Raw genomic sequence first — 20,839 nt, 5'->3', positions numbered from 1 at the left:
TTTCATATTAATAGCACGAATCCATCTTTTTCTTTTCTCTAATTTATATGTAATCTTTGGGAACCTATAAAAACTACACTTACTATTTTTGCTATTATTAGCACAACTAAATACGCAACGTGTATTTGCACACATTTTTGATAAAATTTATGCGTAAAAAGATCCATTTTATTATGTGTCCAATTTTGTCATATTTCGCCGCTAACCACGCTGGCATCGTTTCAAGGTACCCCTACCATGGTCACGCACGGAGCGAAACGAACACGGTAAAAATAATATTTACCAAATATATTCTTACTTTAATTACAACAAATCTCCATGACGACAACCCTGTGTCAAAGATCTATCAAATAGCTTGACAATTATCGATCAAACAAATACGAAATATGCATACAGAAAATGTCAATCTAAATAAATTTAACTAAAGGGAGGCAGATTGTCAATTAAAAATGAGTTTGCCAATATTACAGCCCCATCTTATTGTTGGCCTGGAACCAACGATTCGTGGTAATATTCACTATCTTTCTGATGATGATATAGTATATCCCGTAGGATGCGTGGTGGCAGTGCATAATATTAACACCAAAAAACAAAGGTACATTAAATTATCAGATAAAGGAAAGAATTTAACACATTTGCTGGTCAGCCCTAACAAGTAAGTCCCTTAGGTATATAATAGAGTTACAATATTTATGTCGTTAATTATAAAAACTGCATTACTTCATTTATTTAAAAAATATTTTTTTTCATCGTCTGTGCTATATCTAAATTTGTGCGTAGAAAACTGATCTGAATATATCGGTGGCAATATACATTACGTGTACCCAGATATTGAAAATTGTCTTTTCAGGGCCTTTGAAGCACCGACATATAAACAATAATTTTTAATTTTTGCATAAATCAACACCAAAGACGAATACACTCACCTCTGAACTACCTTTTCCGCATTTTTTTTTTTCATAATGGACTCATATTTAGTTATAGCTTTCATTAAAAAAGTGATTCAACCCCATCATGTTTATTATAACCAAGCTACTTACTTCTTTTTTAAAATAGATATTAAGAGTATAAGTAAAAAAAAAGTATATTTTTCAGTAGCGCGCTTCGAAGACTTTACTGACCAGTGATATTTTAATGGTTTGATTTTATGCAAATTACAATATCCCTATATTATTAAAAAGAGGCAAATAAAGTATAAAAAGATGAAAAAAATCATGTTAAACTTTAATATTCAAACTTATTTAATTTACTTTGTTTACTGACTTGTACCATTAGGACCAGCTCTTGTACTAATCAGTCCAAACTTTTTCTAGTAGATTAATATCAAAATGGTATTTGTACTAAGTAGAAAATTTCCTGGGAAATTCTACTTTCGTAAAATAACAATTTACTCTTTTTATTCATACCCATAAATGATTAAAAAAATATAATATTAGCTACATCACAGGGAAAATTTTAATTTTTAGTCACCAAACTCTTCAATATATGACAAGGAAGATTTTTTTTCACATTAGAGTGTGCTTTCAAATTTTTATAAAAATCATGGAAGGTCGAAATAATAATTGGCAATAGATCCAAAACAGCTTTTTTCTTTTCATGTGTGATAGGAAGGGTGGTTTCATAACATGGCATAGGCATTAGGTTTTCTGGGTTCACAGAGTTTCGTTTAACTAATTTTAGACATCTAAAAGGTTCTTCTTCTTTCAAAGTGCATTTAAAATAGAGAGTGGCTTTTTCATTTGTGTAGCGGAACCATCTAATCGCAGTCGTTTGAATGGGTTTCCATCTGTCTTTTTTGTTAAGGTAGAGACCATTTTTATACAAACCCGCAAAATTTAAAAAATCTGTATGGTTCAATTCCACAACATCAAATTTTTTTTGCCTATAGTACGGACAAGCTGGTACTAGTCATGTGGATGGAAAATCGAGATTTGTAATTTCTTTTTTTGCTTTTCTTTGAAGCCACACTCTAAATGGCTACCGCTTACCATAAATTTATGGTCGATTACATCTAAATGATTCGAGTTTTGCATAAGGGTTAAAAACATAGCAGATACATGGGAGTTTCTGTTCTGGGCTCCACATGTATCTGAATAAAGTGTTACAGATTTAACATCTTCTGGAAGACCAGACATTTCTTTGAATAAGCATATTGCTATCTGATTTGCACCTCGAGCACCCTCAGCCTCATGCCACATGTAACATCGTACATTTCCTAGGCCGGTTTCATGCATAGTGAGATTGTAGGTCCACAATTGCCTTTTGTAAAATGATACAGAAGAGTTCACAAACGGTGTTGGCAGACAATGTTGTAAGTCAAAAGTGTAACACCTCTTGGTGCTATCTTCTTTTGAAGTTCGTTTATCCGCATCTTTCATTAGATAAGCAGAATCAGCTTCCTCATGATGTTTATCTATTTCCGACTGTATTATCAATTTTTCTTCATCGCTGAACACTTTAAGTTTAATTGCCATAGTGTCACATTTGTGGCATGTGTCCACTTTTGAAGTTTTAAATGAAATGTTTATTTTATAAAATTCTTTTTGGTAAATACTGCGGCAAACAGGATTAGACACAGAGTCTTTATAAAGAGAATACATTGTGCTGAGGTTTAAAAATGCAGGTAAGTACTTTTTATCATTCTTTCTCCTGGTATAATAGGATTCGTAGGCAGGAAATGACTCTATGTGCTTTCGTACTTCATTAAGCTTTTCAGGAGACTTTCTGTTGGCAGGTGGATCTTTTCCTCTATTGTCGGTCGAAAGTATAGCAGAAGTAGAGCTACTTATGCCATTTTTAATAGAAAATGTAATAAATATATTTGTTTCATCCAGGACTTTCATAAAACACCCCTTAGATACTTTTATGAGCTCCCCCTGGACTTTAAAATTAAATGTGTGCGTTACCATTCGAAATTTTTATTTTTCAGGATCCTCAGTTCGTTTTCTTTTCGTTTTAGGTTCCCTTGTTTGTACGAGATTAGAAACAAATGTAACTCTTTTGTCCCTACTTCCAAGAGCCCAGTACTCCCTAAAAATATTTTTTCGTACTTACTCAGGTAATTTATCTTTACATTTTTCACGACAGAGGTCAAGCTCTTTAATTTTTCTAGCTCTTCACTTTCCCGTCTAATGTTGAATAACTCTCGCCTGCATTTCTGGATTTACATTTTTCTAGTTTTCTTTTTCGGAAAAATTTACCTTGTGTACCTTCATTTTTAGGCAAATTTAAAGTTTGTGATTTTCGGGCGCGTTTTTCCCTAGCATTTATCTGGTGAAATACATTAATTTCATCATCTGATGAAAGCTCATTTTCATTCGGAGAAGGAATGTAATCATTGTCATTATCAATATGTTCCTCATGGTTATCTGTTTCATTTAAAAAGATTTTATTGTGCCTAGTGTGCAAAATGTTAATAAAATAATAACTTACCATGTGATAAAAGTTTATTGATATCCACAGGCTCAGTTTCTGTGGAAGTTTGGATGACAAATACTTGGTCGGTATCAATAACATTTTCTTGATTCGTTTCAATTGTAATATTTTTTATATTTGGTAAAATATTTCGGCTGATCTTAACAGTACAAGTCGTGCTTCAAAGCAGTAACAAATATATAAACTAAATCTGACACTTCTGAACCTAAGAGTATAAGTTGACTCCCGAGCATAAAATGGCTTCAGTTCAGTTAGGTTATTTGGATTAAATACAAGATACCATTATAAAAACTTTAAATTTTGACTTGAACTCTTAGTGCCAGGTAGAATACATATCTTTCTACCTACTTCTGACTTATACCAAACAGACACTAAAACTGACTTATACTCTTGATCCCTAACACGTTAAATATATTACACCAGTCTATCTGGTCAAAAATCATTGATTTCACGTAAACATTTTATACAGAGATTTGAAGGTTCTAAAAGATACATAACAGGTATCTGGTAATCCGTGAAGGGGTATAGCTGGTTTTGATTTGTTTTTGTTTTAAACAATCTGAAAAAGTGAAAAAAAAATTTACCTATAAAACGTTTCTTATGTAGTTTAGAAAAAATAGTTTAAATAAAAATTGTAGAGCTTAAAAAGTTCTTCAATGTGCGAGTTTCTAAATTAAAATATGTAAACAATTCACCAAGATACTTGCAAAGATCCCTTAATTTTGCAGAAAGTTTTAAATGGTAATAACTTTGTTTTTGAATAATGACATAAGTAACTTAATTACTTAAAATTGTGACAGATAACGAGTTATTACAGTATGCTAAATTTCAAATAGATGGACTAAATAATTTATAAGTTATTCAATTTGTTTATCCCGGAGAGGATTCTAGAGGTATTATGTAAATCGAAATCGATTTAATCGGGGTTCATTTTTAAGACTTATCTTAAGCTTATAAACATTTATAATACCTTCAACATTTTGTGATGCCATACACTTAAAAGTAGGCTCAATGAACAGCTAATGCTAAACCACACCTTAAGGCCACGTTAATGTTTAAATGTCTGTAATCTTTTATTCAGCAAAAATATGGAAGGAAAAGTCTTGTATACGTATTGCCTAACATTTTAGCTATCGAATTTCACCATAAAATACTTAATAAATAAATAAAGAAATATAAAATTTTAACATTGAATAAATCTTGAATATTTGGCCTTATTTGAAACTGGTAACTTAATAAGGCCAGTTTCATTTTTTAAAGAAATTTACGTGGATAATAAGTTTTAAACCTAAGAATTAAAGAATAAATACAAAGTTTAGTGAAAGAAACTTTTACTCATATTAAAAACAAAAATTTGTCAATACATTAAGTACATATATGGCACATTTACACAAATCGCGGATATATAAATATATCCTTGTCGTCTTTTGTTAATCTTATACACTCCTCGTGGTTATACTTATTACAACAAACACACTTGCGCATATCAGTCACTTTATCCTAATCACCCAAGAAACAGTACCATGAATCTTTTTTTAAATTTGGTTTTGGTTTTGCTGAGCTATGAGACTGTGCACTAAATAAATCTTTGGTAACTTCTTGTGCTTTCCCATTAATGGCCTGTCGACGTTTTTTGTTGATACTTTTAACTCCGGTGTAATCAGCAATCCATTGGAACTAAAACTTGCATTTAGTTCTTCACAGGGCTCTGTCTCACTTAGTTTTGCAACCTTATTTTTATCATATTTATTTGACGTGTAAACTGCATCACTATAATACTCGCTGGAAGCTGTACCACTTGTGTAAGACCCAGATGAGTCACTGTGTTCATCTGAGATATAAGTTTGAAAAACTGGTCAGTCCTTTTTTTATAATTTTTGCTTTTCTCACTACTCGAGAATTCTTTGCTTGTATTATTTTTGTTTACATCGCTGCAGGATAGCTGTTCTTCGAAATTTGTATTCTTTTTAACAGTTGTTTTAATTCAATTTCTGGTTCGTTTGTAGGATTTTCTTGAAAATCTTCGGCGATTGTTTCAATCTCTCGTTGTGTCAGATAACTAGGTACAAAGGCAGCATCCGGAATAGTATTTGGATTCAATTACCATATTCCAGTTGCTTCAAATCCAGAACAAATATTTTTTTGCGTCATTCGTTTCTCCAAATTGGCGTAAATATTTGCCCAAACCTTGCTCGGTTGATGGTACGTTCATAGTACGTATAGCAACCAACAAAGTCATCATAGCCAAGATGATCGCCAACGTTCGGAACGGACAGACACCCTAAGAAGAAGATATAGAGGGCTTGGATCTCAATAAGAGGACATAAAAATATCGTCGGATACGAAAGAAAAGATAGGTAGATTAAGTGAGAAATATAAAAGTAATATGCTACAAAGCGTAAAAACCAGTGTTTATAACGACTATAAAAAGAAAAATGCTCGAATATTTGGGGCAGCTTATGACACGAAAAAATATTTACTATTTCAATTTTGAGAGTGAGTATTTGAGAAAGTGGTTTGGCTGTACCATGAATGACACACTAACTCAACGATAAATATAACCTTGTTAATTTTCAATTTTTAACAGAATAATTTGGCTTGCATTAAAGGGCAGAGAATACGTAGCATCTCAATACTTAAGTTCTAATTTCTTTTCACAGTTTTCCATTGCATAATACTGCTTTCATCTAACTGAAGGCGCTTTTGGCCATCTCAATGCGTCGTTTAGTTTCAAGGCTACGGTCTCGTTGTTCATTCATTTTTTCATCTGTTCATTTAGCTCACATCTCGAGTGTATCAGGGTCCTTACTCTAAAGCTTTTCCTTTAACTTACGTTGTTTCGTCTTTAATCTTATTCTTACTGACAATTATGATTTTTGTTTTTTTTTGTGTTCAGCCATTCCATATCTCTCGCAGTACTGTGTAGTACGATCAACCAAACTTCACATAGTACACATCTTTATCGTACTCCACTTCTTACAGATTATTCCTCTATGGGTATTCTTTTTTAAATTTTTGTTGGTCTATTCGTATTATGGCTTTCTAATATCGGTATAAATTTGTACTGATTCTCACATTCTAATCATCTATTTCTGTGTTTCATAATATGTTTGCAATCCTCCTGTGTTGTATTCTGTGGAAGGCTTTCCCAAAGTTAACAAGACCTATGAATACGTTACATTTGACATTTCTACAGTATATAATGCCTCTCTAGTGCCAAAGCCTTGTCTAAATCCCAGTTGATATTCTGCTATTCTATTGTATTGATTTTTGTAGACACGTTCACGTTTCACTCGCAAGAAAACTTTTAAAACATGGTTCATCAAGCTTATCGTTCCATATTCTTCGTAGTTAATTGCATTGGGTTTTTTGGATATTGCGATTAACTTAGGTATTAGCCATTCTTTCAGAATTTCCCCGGTATAGTAAATTTAATTGTATAATGTAACAATAAAACACTGAAAACTTTGTTTTCAAAACTTCCACAAATTTTTATTTTAAATTCTTATCACTACAGCTGTTTCGGCTGATTGTCTTCCTCAAGTGATCTGTTTTTGGCATCGGTTTACACTTTATAGTCTCTAATGAAATAAGTTGAGGAGGGGAGAACTGTTTGTCTTAAGCTGGTCATTCAGAATATCTGTGTATATCTGTATATCTGTGTTTTTTAATTTGTTGATTTCCATAGATTCTAACAAAGATAGCTTAAGGCCTTTATTTTGAATGTGTAGAATTTTAAATTCGTCATCAAAAGAATGATTATGATCTAGAAGGTGAAGTGCGTATGTAGAATCTGTTTTTCTATTATTGAAAGCCCTTTTATGTTCTGCTATTCGTTTATTGAAATTTCTACCTGTTTGACCAATGTAAGTTTTTGGGCAGTCGCCACATTTAAGTTTGTACACACCACTGTGTAAGTGTTTTTTATGTTGGCTCTTATTGTTTTTAATATATTTGCCTAGGTTGTTATTTGTTCTGAAAGCTGGTGTTATTCCTTTCTTTTTTATGTGTTTGGCTATTTTTGTTGATATTTTGCCTGTATATGTAATCGAGCAGAAGGTACTGGGTTTTTTCTCTGGTGGTGGAAATACTAAGTTCAGGGCTTTCTTGTGTAGTTTTTGATTTAACATTTTATTAATTGTTTGTTCGTTGTATCCATTGTTTACTGCTATTTGCTTAATGATATTTAATTCTGTCTCAAAATTGTATTTTGACATAGGAATTGCTGTTAATCTATGTAACATACTATGATAGGCTGCCAGTTTATGTTGTGTGGGATGGGATGATGAATTGTGAATAGTCGTGTCAGTATGGGTAGGTTTATGAAATATGGAGAAGTCATGTTTGTTTTTAAGTCTGGTAATTTTTAAATCTAAAAAATCTATGGATTGATTTTGTTCTGTTTCTATTGTAAATTCAATATGACTATGAAGAGAATTAATATAAGATAAAAATTGGTCGAGTTGCCTGTTAGTTCCTGTAAAACATACCAGTACGTCGTCTACGTATCTCCACCAATATAAAAACTGTTTGAATATGGGATGTTTTGAAATCTTTGTCTCTAGATGATCCATAAAAATATCTGATAGCAATGGGCTTAGAGGATTGCCCATTATAAGTCCTGCACTGTTATTTGTATATAATTCATTATTAAATTCAAAGTAGTCCTGGTTTATGCAAACTTCAAGAAGATGTAAAATTTCAGATGTAATGATTGGATTTGTATTATTTTGGTCTAAAAGGTTTTTTACTAGAATAAAAGTTTCTGTAGGGGGGATACTAGGAAAAAGATTTTTTACGTCAAATGATATTAATCTGGAGTTGTTAGGTAACTGAAAATGTTGTATTTTATTAACTAGTTCTATTGTATTTTTTATGGTAAATTTAGATGAAAATTTAGTGTGTTCTAAAATAATATCTAACAGTTTTTTTGAAAGTTTATATGACGGAGCTGTATAAAAAGACACTACAGGTCTTATTGGGTGATGCGGTTTGTGTAGTTTATTGAAAGAGTATAATTTAGGAGGCTGTGGGTTCATGATACTGAGGTATTTCTGTTCTATTGGATTTACTATTGATTTTGAATTTTCTAACGCTAGGTTAATTTGTTTTTGATACTTTTCTGTTGGATCTTTGTGTAACGTTTTAATGTTTTGATTATTTAAAAATTCTATTGTTTTGTTATTATAAAGTAAAATATATAGTATCTAGTAAAAAACCTTTTAGACCAAAATAATACAAATCCAATCATTACATCTGAAATTTTACATCTTCTTGAAGTTTGCATAAACCAGGACTACTTTGAATTTAATAATGAATTATATACAAATAACAGTGCAGGACTTGTAATGGGCAATCCTCTAAGCCCATTGCTATCAGATATTTTTATGGATCATCTAGAGACAAAGATTTCAAAACATCCCATATTCAAATAGTTTTTATATTGGTGGAGATACGTAGACGACGTACTGGTATGTTTCACAGGAACTAACAGGCAACTCGACCAATTTTTATCTTATATTAATTCTCTTTATAGTCATATTGAATTTACAATAGAAACAGAACAAAATCAATCCATAAATTTTTTAGATTTAAAAATTACCAGACTTAAAAACAAACATGACTTCTCCATATTTCATAAACCTACCCATACTGACACGACTATTCACAATTCATCATCCCATCCCACACAACATAAACTGGCAGCCTATCATAGTATGTTACATAGATTAACAGCAATTCCTATGTCAAAATACAATTTTGAGACAGAATTAAATATCATTAAGCAAATAGCAGTAAACAATGGATACAACGAACAAACAATTAATAAAATGTTAAATCAAAAACTACACAAGAAAGCCCGAACTTAGTATTTCCACCACCAGAGAAAAAACCCAGTACCTTCTGCTCGATTACATATACAGGCAAAATATCAACAAAAATAGCCAAACACATAAAAAAGAAAAGAATAACACCAGCTTTCAGAACAAATATCAACCTAGGCAAATATATTAAAAACAATAAGAGCCAACATAAAAAACACTTACACAGTGGTGTGTACAAACTTAAATGTGGCGACTGCCCAAAAACTTACATTGGTCAAACAGGTAGAAATTTCAATAAACGAATAGCAGAACATAAAAGGGCTTTCAATAATAGAAAAACAGATTCTACATACGCACTTCACCTTCTAGATCATAATCATTCTTTTGATGACGAATTTAAAATTCTACACATTCAAAATAAGGGCCTTAAGCTATCTTTGTTAGAATCTATGGAAATCAACAAATTAAAAAACACAGATATAATTCTGAATGACCAGCTTGAGACAAACAGTTCTCCCCTCCTCAACTTATTTCATTAGAGACTATAAAGTGTAAACCGATGCCAAAAACAGATCACTTGAGAAAGGCAATCAGCCGAAACAGCTGTAGTGATAAGAATTTAAAATAAAAATTTGTGGAAGTTTTGAAAACAAAGTTTTCAGTGTTTTATTGTTACATAAAATGAATTTCCATCAAGTAACGGTCGAATCCATCAATTAATTGTATAATTCTACTAGTTTATAGATGTGGTTTTCTGTTAGTAGTCTCAAGGTATTTCATTCGGTCCCATGGCTTTAGTAATTTTAGGTTCATTTCTATCTCTTGGTTCTATGGTCCCCATTCTTTAGTCGTCTTCAAATAGCTCTTTTATATATTTTTCCCATCTATTTATTTTCTCTGCATTTTCAATTATTATTTTGTTATTTTTGTCCATTATGTTTCCAATATTTTTTTTGCATATGTCAGCTGTATCTTTAATTTTCCGGTATATGTTAAAGCTATAATGTTGATTTTCTAATATTTTTATTTCTTCACAATTCCTTTGATTTTTTATTTTTCATGCTTTAGAGGATAGATTACCCTCCAGTTGTTATTGTATGATGTTCCTTAGGTTTTTCTCTAACTCTCTCCATTTTTCTGTAGCCTTAAGTTGTCCTTGTCTTTCTACTTTCTGTACTTCCTTGTGTACTTGTTTTTCGATCTGTTCTATGTTCTCTACATACTCTACTATGCTCTCACCATCATCTCTAGGGGCTTTTTAGGTGTATATTCTACGAACTGGTAGTTTGTACTATGTGTTTTTGATAATGAGTTATTCGTTGTCCTTGAAAAACTTAACTACCCTCTCTCCTCTCTCATTACGTGTTCCTAGTCCATATTAGCCTACTACTTCTCCATCGCTTTCTTTCGCAACCTTTGCATTGAAGTCGCATGAAACAATAATAACATTGTCTTTTTTGGTTTCTTTCAGTGTTTTATCTAATTCATTGTAAAAGCTATTGTTTATTTCTTCCTCTGTGCTATCAGATGTCGGTGCGTATGCTATAGTGATGTTTATATTGTATGGCATGGCGTTTAATTTCATAAGTACAATTCTGTTCGTTATAGGTATAAACCCTTTAACTGATCTTTTGGTTTCTTTGTTGATGACAATAACTACTTCATTGCAATTTGGGGGAAGTTATCTCCAGAGTAATAAAACACGTAGTTGTCTATTACACTTCTGCCGCTGTTAGGCCATCGAACTTCACTACATCCAAGGATGTCTATCTTTAAACGTTGCATTTCTTCTCGTCATCACTTCAAGTCATCACTTTATGCTTCAATTCTGGCAGAAACTTAAACTAAAACCCCTTATGATCTTCGAAAGAATTCATAAATTGTTAAGTAAAAAATATAATAATAAACATCGTTGAGTATAATTTAGTACTGGAGGAATATACCCAATGGTATTTTCCTTTTTACGCTGTAAACTTACTATAATAAACTAAGATTAAAATTCTGAACACGGTAAAATTTTATTTGCAAGTCGCTCGGTATGTACCGTTGGAGTCTGCGCATAATACTAGGTCCAGATGTAAATCTGAAAGCCAGTTTGTTTCGACAAATCTTTAAATATTGGTTCTACTTGTCAATAACTGTGTCAAAAAGTTTTTATGTCAAATTTTCGTTTGAACAAACACTATCTTATGATATGTGCATAAAACACGTCTATGACTCTTTTTACAGAAACAAATCTATTACATTATTGCACTAATAAGTTATTCTAAGCGCAGTTTTAAAATTTTTGTTTTCTCTTATTTACGGCATTGATGCACTTTCTGCAGGAAATTGATAGCCATCGCCGAAACAACCGACAAATTACCAGTGATAACACTCTGGGATCCAGCCCTCTTTAGGAAAAAGAAAACCATAAATTTGCCTCAAGATAAAGACATTGTATGTAGCCGGTATGCTTGCTTGGAATTTACGTACGATTCTAAATTTATCGTTTGCGTAACAGCAGAACCGGACTGGACCTTCTATGTTTTCAAATGCGACAAAGGTAAACTAGAAAGCTTCGCAAGGGCCAACAATCTTAATGGGACAGGAACTGTTGTACAGGTAAGTTTTATTGTAGTTTTTTGCTAGGAATTTTATTTACATAAACACTTGCCTTCGGAAGTAATTTTTATCGAAAGAAACCTCCTAAATCGATACTTAGGAATAGCGTTTCACAACTAAAAGAACTGCTTATCTATGAAATGCTTTCTTAGGTATTAGCTCGCGTATATTTAAACTATTGTCGATAAATAAAAAGAAGAATAAGATGTCATAACCTTACTGTATGTTTATTATTAATTTTTAATAACACACGTTTACCGAAATTATGAATAGGTTCTTGAAAGCCAACACTAGTTTGTTAGGTAGAGTATATAATTTTTCTCTTTAGCATTAACTTTCGACGTTAGAACAAAATAAACTAAAATTTATTCAAATATTATTGTAAAAAATTTTTGACAATAACATCTCTTGCAATGCCGTATTCGCTCCGTGCGTGACCATGGTAGGGGTACCTTGAAACGATGCCAGCGTACGTAGCGGCGAAATATGACAAAATTGGACACTATCTTTTTACGCATAAATTTTATCAAAAATGTGTGCAAATACATGTTGCGTATTTAGTTGTGCTAATTATAGCAAAAATAGTAAGTGTAGTTTTTATAGGTTCCCAAAGATTATCTACATATAAATTAGAGAAAAGAAAAAAATGGATCCGTGCTATTAATATGAAAAAGGAAATATCACGTAACCTCATTTTTATGCAATTGAAATATTTAAATAATTTACCTTAAATGATATTTTATAAGGCTTCAAGCTAACTGCAGAGTGCCTGATGACTTTAGCTTTTATATCATAACTTTTACTATTACTGTTTTTAATTATATGCTCTTTCACGTGAAAAACTTGATTTGCCAGTACTAGATTTTTAACTTTTCTTTTCCGTTTGGGGTTAAAAAGATATATTATGATGAATTTTGAGAAACCCAGTTTTTAATACTACATTTATTTTGTACATAAACTGAAAAAATATAATTAAAAAGTTAATTATTAATAATTGTCAATTTCGCCTGTATTTAACAATGTCAAACATATGTCATTAATGTCATATATTTAACCTGAAAATTGGTAGGTCCAAAACTGTCAGATGAAGGCGGTAGGTGTCGCGTCAGTCACGCACGGAGCGAATATAGGCATTGCAAATTATCAATCGGTTGATTTATTTGACAAGCTTCAATTAACCGGCCAATGCCATCTAAATATATCGTCTGTATCATCTTCTAAATTTTAGTTTAGTAGATGACATTTCTTCATCAGTAGCAGGAAATTTAATCTAACTTTCTTTTAACCTTCCTAATGCAGTTGTAACACATTTAATTATCCTGCAATTAGTACTAGCACTTACACCTCCAAAATCTCCTAATTCTAATAGAAAGCATCTAGTTGCATAAAATCGCAACGTTTATAATAATCGATTTATGGGTGATGAAGAATTGTTTCTGAAAAGGAAATAAAATATAACATATTAACATTTTTTATTTAAACATGAACATACTACTTGTCTGTAATTAGGGTAGAGTGCTTTATGAGTGCGCGGTCAATAAGAGTGCGCGGTCAATAAGAGTGCGCACTCGTCGATTTTCGGAGTGCGTCGTCGACAGGAACAAAGTACTAGTTCGTACCGAAGTGTTTGTATGTGTCTTGAAGCATTTTAGGCAAATAAACACCGATAATAACATGTAATATTAGTTAACTTTAATTAGTTTTATCTATTTTCTTATTATATTTTGAAATATTTGATATTGTACACAACTGTAGTTTGTAAGAATTTTGCGGTAATATTTTACCATACTTGCAATAAACTTTGAATAATCGTATTTATCATACCGTGGTTTACAATTTTGCACCAAGATGGAGGCAGCACTAGCATTTGTTAAAACATGCTCGTTTTCTAAGAGTGCACAGTCATTAATATGGTAAGAGTACGCGTGCACTCTTATAAACCAGGTTTTTTTATAACGGATTAACAGTATTTTTTCTTTTTTTTTAAGCCTATCTGGCAGAAAACGAACTTCTCGGCGTGCTTTATGCTCACCGGTGATTATGGAGGCAGCAAGAAAAGGGGATGAAAATGGAGAAAGTAAGAGAAGCGTGAAAAGATCTATAGGAATGGCGGAAAGTACGTTAGGAAAAAGGCTAAAAGAACAAATTTAGCTACAAAGCTGGGAAGATACGACATTACTTTAACAGCAGAAATGGAAAAAGAGTTGTGCAACTATATAAAAACAATAGACATGTTTTATGGGTAAACTTCTAGAGCTCTAAGAAGTCTAGCGTTTGAGTTCGTTGAAATAAATAAATTAGAACATCGTTTTGATAGAACTTTAAAAATGGCAGGCAAGGGCTGGCTACGTGGATTTTTGAAACGACACAAACATATTAGTTTGAGGCAACCTGCCGCTACTAGCGTCGCCAGGGCTATTGGGTTTAATGAACCACAGTGTAAGCGGTTTTATGAAAATCTCTCGAAGTTAATGAATACATGTAAATTCCCGCCACATGCAATTTACAATATGGATGAATCGGGATTTTCCACTGTCCCAAATGGGCCTCCTAAAGTTTTCTCTACAAATGGAAAAAGGTGTCAATAAAATTTTTAACGCAGTACGGGGAAACAATGTTACTGTTGTATGCACAATGAGTGCTAGTGGACAATATATTTCTTCTGAATTTATATATCCACGTAAAAGAATACAGAAGACAGAACTTTTGGATGAAGCTCCACCATCATCAGTTGGAATGGTATCCGGCAGTAGGTCATCAATCAGGACTTGTTTGTTGATTATGCTACACATTTTAGAGATCACGCCAAGCTGACAAAGGACCAACCAGTCCTATTGATAATGATGGATGATCACACTTCCCATTGTTCCATTACAGCAATTGATTTTTTTCGGCAATATAACATTATCGCATTAACACTTCCTCCTCATAGAAGTCACCGTATGCAGCCACTTGACAGATGTTTTTTTAGCCCGCTAAAAAAGTTTTATTCCAACGAATGTGAAAAATGGCTGACGGACCATCCAGAGCGGGTAATTATGGTTTACCAAATTGCTTTAATATTTGCTCCTGCATACTTTAAAGCTGCTACTATAACGGATGCAATTGAAGGTTTTAAAGTGACGGGGATATGTCCCTTTAATAATAAAATATTTACTGACGCTGACTTCATGGCCACTTTTGTCACATAACGAGAAGAACCTGCTACAGCTGCAGTAACTACGGAACTAGAAGCGTTTAACATACAATCAGGAGTCGCTAAAAACTCTACGTCTGAAAAGAAAAAGTTGATATAGCTCCAGAAACAAAAACATTTGATTTATCAAACACTCCTGGAACATCATCAAGTTATATTAAATTAACAACCATTTCTCCGTTACCTAAACAATTGTGGTTAGATCCAGAAATCGCAGAAGCAAAAAGTCGGAAATTATCACCAGCTCTCCATATAAGGGCCAACTAATAGAAGAAAATGAGAAAAAAAGCCGCCATACAAACTCAAACTGGATGTTGGCGATAACTTACCACCACTGCAAGCGCTTCTGAGAGGGATTGTACAAAGGAAATCAGATGTGAACCTCAGACTGGCAGAGAAGATACAAAAAAATAAAAAAGCTGTTTTTACAAAGCCAAAAACAACGCCTCATAAGAAAATTTGGAGCTGTCCAGGGTACAATGAAACATTTAAACAACCTATCGCAGAAGACTGGATTAAGTGAATATCATATGCTGAATGGTCGCATGAAAAGTGCAGTGCCTACGCAGGTTTTGGATAAATGTGACCTATATTCACAAAATTACGTGCGCAATCTTACAGTCCTAAATGCGTAATTTTTAAAAGGGGGTTTATAAGAGTGCGCAAAAGCACTTTTTTTTAGTTTCACTTTTTCTATTAAAGTAATAATGTTTAGTTCGCAAATTAAAATTTATTCTGTTGTTTATGTATCAACAGGCATAAATAAAAATAAATATACTTTCAACGCAATTGGTTTGGATTTTACACTTGATTAAACCTTAAGTGCGCATTCTTGAAGCACTCTACTCTAACTCCAAATCATTTTCTATTTGTTGTAACACGTATAAAATTGTTAGTTTAGACATTCGAATCCTTCGAAAAAAATCTACATCGTCCAAAGATTTAAGACAATTTGGTCGAGTATTGATAACTCGAGGTCGTCTTTCTGTTTCTTCTTCAGAATCAGATGACGATTTGAACCGATCCAGATTTACGATAAATTGCAGTGCTTTTATATTATAAATAATACCAAAGCAATACTTTTAGTATAAAATAATACAAAAATGCAACTAAGTACAGAATAACAACAAACAAATTAAGGTACAAAGCAAGTTATTGACAAACTTCACAAGTACATCCGTCAAAACGGTAAAAACATAACCTTATACATAACTATAAGTACGTATCCTACGATAAGCTAATGCGCTTTAGGCAATTCTTAGCGTTTGGTGAGATTCGTTTAAGCCCACTTAGGTAATTCTTAAGTATTTAGGTGTCGTTAGTGAAATCGAGCGTTAGTCTCAAAGCCAGTCTATTTGACGAATAAGTAAAGTTATTATTTATGTTATCTATAAACAAACAATCTTTAATCATTGTAAATCTCTTATTCAAGATAACCACAACATAAAACATAATCACAAAGATATTTTTTAATTTAAACGGTTCAAAAGAGTGAAAATAACAAAAGAAAAATAGCAATAGTATTAATGAGTAGTAAAATAAAGAGACTAACTTATCATTTCTGAAGTCAATTTTAAACGAAACTAACGATCAGATATTCATACAATTGTTTATTTTTTGAGACTGGGGTAAAGATATTATTAAACTTTTTAAAATATTGGAAATTTGACTTAAAAACCCAAACAGGGAGTTCGTAGAACCAAAGAACGAGGCGTGAGAATTAAATAAAAGATGAAACTTTGATAAATCCACAAATAAAAATCAAGAACGTCACAGAGCCAACAGGCAAAATCTTAAAAAAATATATAATTTAATGAACTATCAATACAATTACCGACTTAATCTTCTGAAGAGGATGACTGAAAAACATTAGCAGCTGGACTGGGTTAAACGCACAGACGCTTTTAAGAAAAGGTAAAGATAGAGATAAGTTAGCAATGGTTATAGCCAACCTTCATTAGTGGAGTCAACACTAGAAAAAGAAGAAGAGGCTGTAAATGGTTATCCAATTTTCAATATCGTACCGTAAACTGAAAAACAAGTTATCTGAAAATATAAAAAGAATCTATGTGCAACTTACTGGGAAAATATTCTAGGCTAAACGCAAGAAACAAGTTAATTACAACTTTCTGCTCGCTACTAAAAATAGTCTGAGAGCTTTAGAAAACTTAACTCATAGGTGTTCTCACTAGACACTATTTACTCAGAACTTATCTTTTTATAATGAAGAAAGTGTACAGATCAACATGAAAATTTTTCTGAAATGCAGAAGAAACGGCCGAACGGACAATGTGCTTTATTAAAAGTCTGAATATTTTGGGATAAAACATTGGTATAATGGCCCTTTAGGTCGCAGTGTCGTGAAAGAGACTAAAAGGCAAATGATTCCCTCGAAATTTACAATCTATATGGTCAATATTGGACTTGAAAATATATCAGACACTCAAATCATTCTATACAGGGTGGTCCTTAAATAATTGTACTTAAACAATAAATTCCGTAAATTCCGAAAACCGTAAATTCCACACTTTAAAATATTACGATTTAAGCCAACTTGCTTTAATAAAATGTTGATATTAAGAAATATACAGGGTGGTAAAGTGGAAATTTAAAATTCTATTTTTCGCTATAACTTTTACGTTTGTAAATATTTTTCGACAAAAATTTATAATTGGATGCTTTAAAGCAGGATAAATTATAATTTTAAATATAAGGTTAAATGCTCGAATAAATGAACTTTGATCAGATAAAAGGCATATATCGAGCACAGTTTAATTTAATCTTGCCCAAGTACTTTCGATCCCTAGATCATCTTCAGGGGCATCTGAAATAAGCCAAGAAACGTTTTTTTATAACCAAAGAAATTGATTAACTTCGATAAAAACTCGAAGTTTATGGTTGAAAAAAGGTTTTTATGTGGTTAACGTTTATAGACTTACTTCGTCAATTGTGGCCTATCCGGCAAGAACAAGATGTCATAAACATAATGTACATTACACTACACTACAAATGGACAAACAAACACTTTAAAATTATTTAAGAAAGGCTACATTACTTGAAGAAGCCGGAGACAGAATGGCTCCTGATCTAACGGAAATGTTGGGGTGACATGTGACAAATGACAACTTGGATGAGCAGTCACAATCATAGATATGTGATCTGCACCTTTTACAATTCTATGAAACTAAGTATTGACCAAAAGTCCAACTGACACTACTATAGGAGGTCACTGATGAAATATAAAATTATATAGAATATTTTTTAAGTAGATTGAATAATCCAGATCTCACACTCAAACATGTCTGTAATAATTAAGGTGTTAGTTTGAGAGCAACTGAAATCGACGAAAAGTAAGAATGCAAGAAGAGGACTAAACAATATATTAGACAGTGAGTGGTTGACTACAATAAAATGGTCTACCAGGCACTATCTGTAATGTAGAAAGGAAGAGATCTGACTATGTAATTAAAATACTAAAAATTGAAAATCAAAATTGAAAGCAATGTATATAAATGGGGTGTAATCCAAGTAGTTCAGTTGAACCCACAGTCAATGGTATAACTATAAAATTAATATGGATGTGTTCAGTGCAGGAATTCTAAACAGTCGAGCTGGGTCCCCTACGAGGTGAAGCTGTAATAAAGTTTTTAAAAATAGGTTTAAATTTAGTACAATTTAAATTAATTTGAGTATTAAGACAGTGAGAGTTTTCATTTGTTTCCCTTGTAATTTCCAAATCTTCCAATAAATCCAACTCCATATAGTTTTTCTTTCTACTAATGTCATGTAAGATAGATGAACCAGTGTTGATGTTAAAATTGTGTTTACTGGATAATAAGTGTTGACCAAAACTTGAAGAGTTTGGTCTTTTCAAATGTTCTGAAACTCTAGTGGATAACTTTCTAATGGTTCTACCTACATAAGAGGCATCACAATCATCACATTTTAATTTGTAAATACCACTTTTGTCAAGTGTGTTCATCCTATCTTTGGTGTTGATTAAGAAGGAACCTAAGGTGTTGTGTGACTTGAAGGAAATTTTGATGTTATTGATTGTAGAAGTAAAAAGTTTAGATATTTTATTGGAAATGCTGCTAATGTAGGTGAAGGAGAAATATCTGGTGTTATTTGAAGCAGTAGGTTGAAGAAAACATTGTGACGAATATGCAAGCTTTTCTGCAATTTTTAGTTTAGCTCTATTTAGAAGCTTATAGATAATGTTAGGATCATAACCATTATTGAAAGCAATTTGTTTAAGAGTATTAAGTTCTGAATTAAAATTATCATTAGAAAGTGGAAATTTGAGTAACCTATGAATGTAACTGTTGAAAGCAGCCATTTTATGTTGGGTTGGATGATTAGATGTATCATGTATAACATGATCTGTTTGGGTAGGTTTTCTGTAAATATTGTACTCTAAAGAATCTTTATTACGGGAAATAGTCATATCCAAGAAGTTCAACTTTTTATCAGATTCTGGTTCCAGAGTAAAAGAGATGTTGGGATGGAGGATATTAAGATCATCCAGAATCTGTAAAGCATCATCTTGGGTTCCCTGTATGAGAGCTATACAATTATCAACATACCTTGACCAAAAAACTATTTTGTTGTTGTTGTTAACAAACTTATGTTCTAAGCTGTCTAAGAAAATGTCAGCTAGAAAAGGTGATAGTGGAGATCCCATTGCTAAACCTGTTGGTTGTTTATATATTTTTTGATTGAATTGAAAGAAGTCCTGATCCAGACAGAATTTAAGTATAGTTAAGATAGCATCTTTGTCTTTTGCCGATATGTTGCAATTGTCTAGAAGATTGTGTACTAAAGGTAATGTTTCATCTCTTGGTACAGAAGTAAACAGATTGGAAACATCAAAAGAAACTAAATAAAAACCCTCTTCTATCCTAATGTTATTTAACCGTTCTATTAGATCTAAAGAATTTTTGATGGAGAACTTAGGTTTAAAATTAGTGATAGACTGAATTGTGTTGTAAATAAACTCTGATAAAATAGAAACTGGAGTGTTACAAAAACTTACTACAGGCCTTATGGGACAATTGTGTTTATGGATTTTAGGAAGTCCATATAACCTAGGTGTTATAGGATTAGATACAATTAACTTTCTGTTGTTATATTTAGTAGTAGTGTCATTAAACAATTTGACCATTGCTTTTGTTTTATTAATAAAGGTGTTAAGTGGATTTTTTCCAAAACTACAAAACTGTTATCTGAAAGAAAAGATTCTACTTTTTCTATGTATTGAGTTTGTTCTAAGATTACAACACAATTACCCTTATCAGCCTTGCTAAGTACAAGAGAATTATCAATTTTTTGTTTAATTGATTTTAGCAAATCCTTTTGTTTTTTAAAATTATGGTGATTTCTATGAAAATTGCGTTTGTACTTACATTGTTGTTGTTGAAGTAAGCTAATGCAAGAGTTTCTCAAATATTGTTTAGTATCAGCATTGTTAGTCATACCTTCTATTAGAGTGTCCAGCTCTACTGCAAATCCTCCCAGCACTGAGTCACTTAACCTAAAATTCTGACAAGAAAACTTAAGGCCTAATCCTAAAAAATACGGTTCATCCTCTGAAAAGTTAGTGTTACTTAGATTTAAGACTCTAGGATGAAATTGGTGATCTGAAAACTTATGCATAAGTGTTGAGGTGCTTCTCTGTTGTTTTTGCAAAATCAAACGGTTTAATTTGTTGGTAAGATTTCTCTTCTTGGTGGATTGTAAGCGGGAGACCTTATCTTCTATGTTGTTAAAGGAGTCGTTG

General features: G+C 32.2%; 1 protein-coding gene across 1 annotated transcript in view; it reads left to right on the top strand.

The window, feature by feature from the left end:
* The first annotated feature begins 366 nt into the window (after window positions 1-366).
* The window catches only part of tous (testes of unusual size), a 151,973-nt gene continuing 131,500 nt past the window's right edge, over window positions 367-20,839 (top strand). Inside the window, exons 1-2 of the mRNA XM_072525865.1 lie at window positions 367-655; window positions 11,588-11,864. Of these exons, the coding sequence (XP_072381966.1) occupies window positions 450-655; window positions 11,588-11,864 (483 nt within the window). The 5' untranslated portion in view covers window positions 367-449. The remainder of the gene's footprint in view (window positions 656-11,587; window positions 11,865-20,839) is intronic.

Source organism: Diabrotica undecimpunctata, chromosome 3, assembly GCF_040954645.1.
Source record: "Diabrotica undecimpunctata isolate CICGRU chromosome 3, icDiaUnde3, whole genome shotgun sequence".
NCBI classification, from domain to species: domain Eukaryota; kingdom Metazoa; phylum Arthropoda; class Insecta; order Coleoptera; family Chrysomelidae; genus Diabrotica; species Diabrotica undecimpunctata.
The sequence above is the reverse complement of the archived record's forward strand: the minus strand, read 5'-3'. Positions and strand labels throughout refer to the sequence as shown.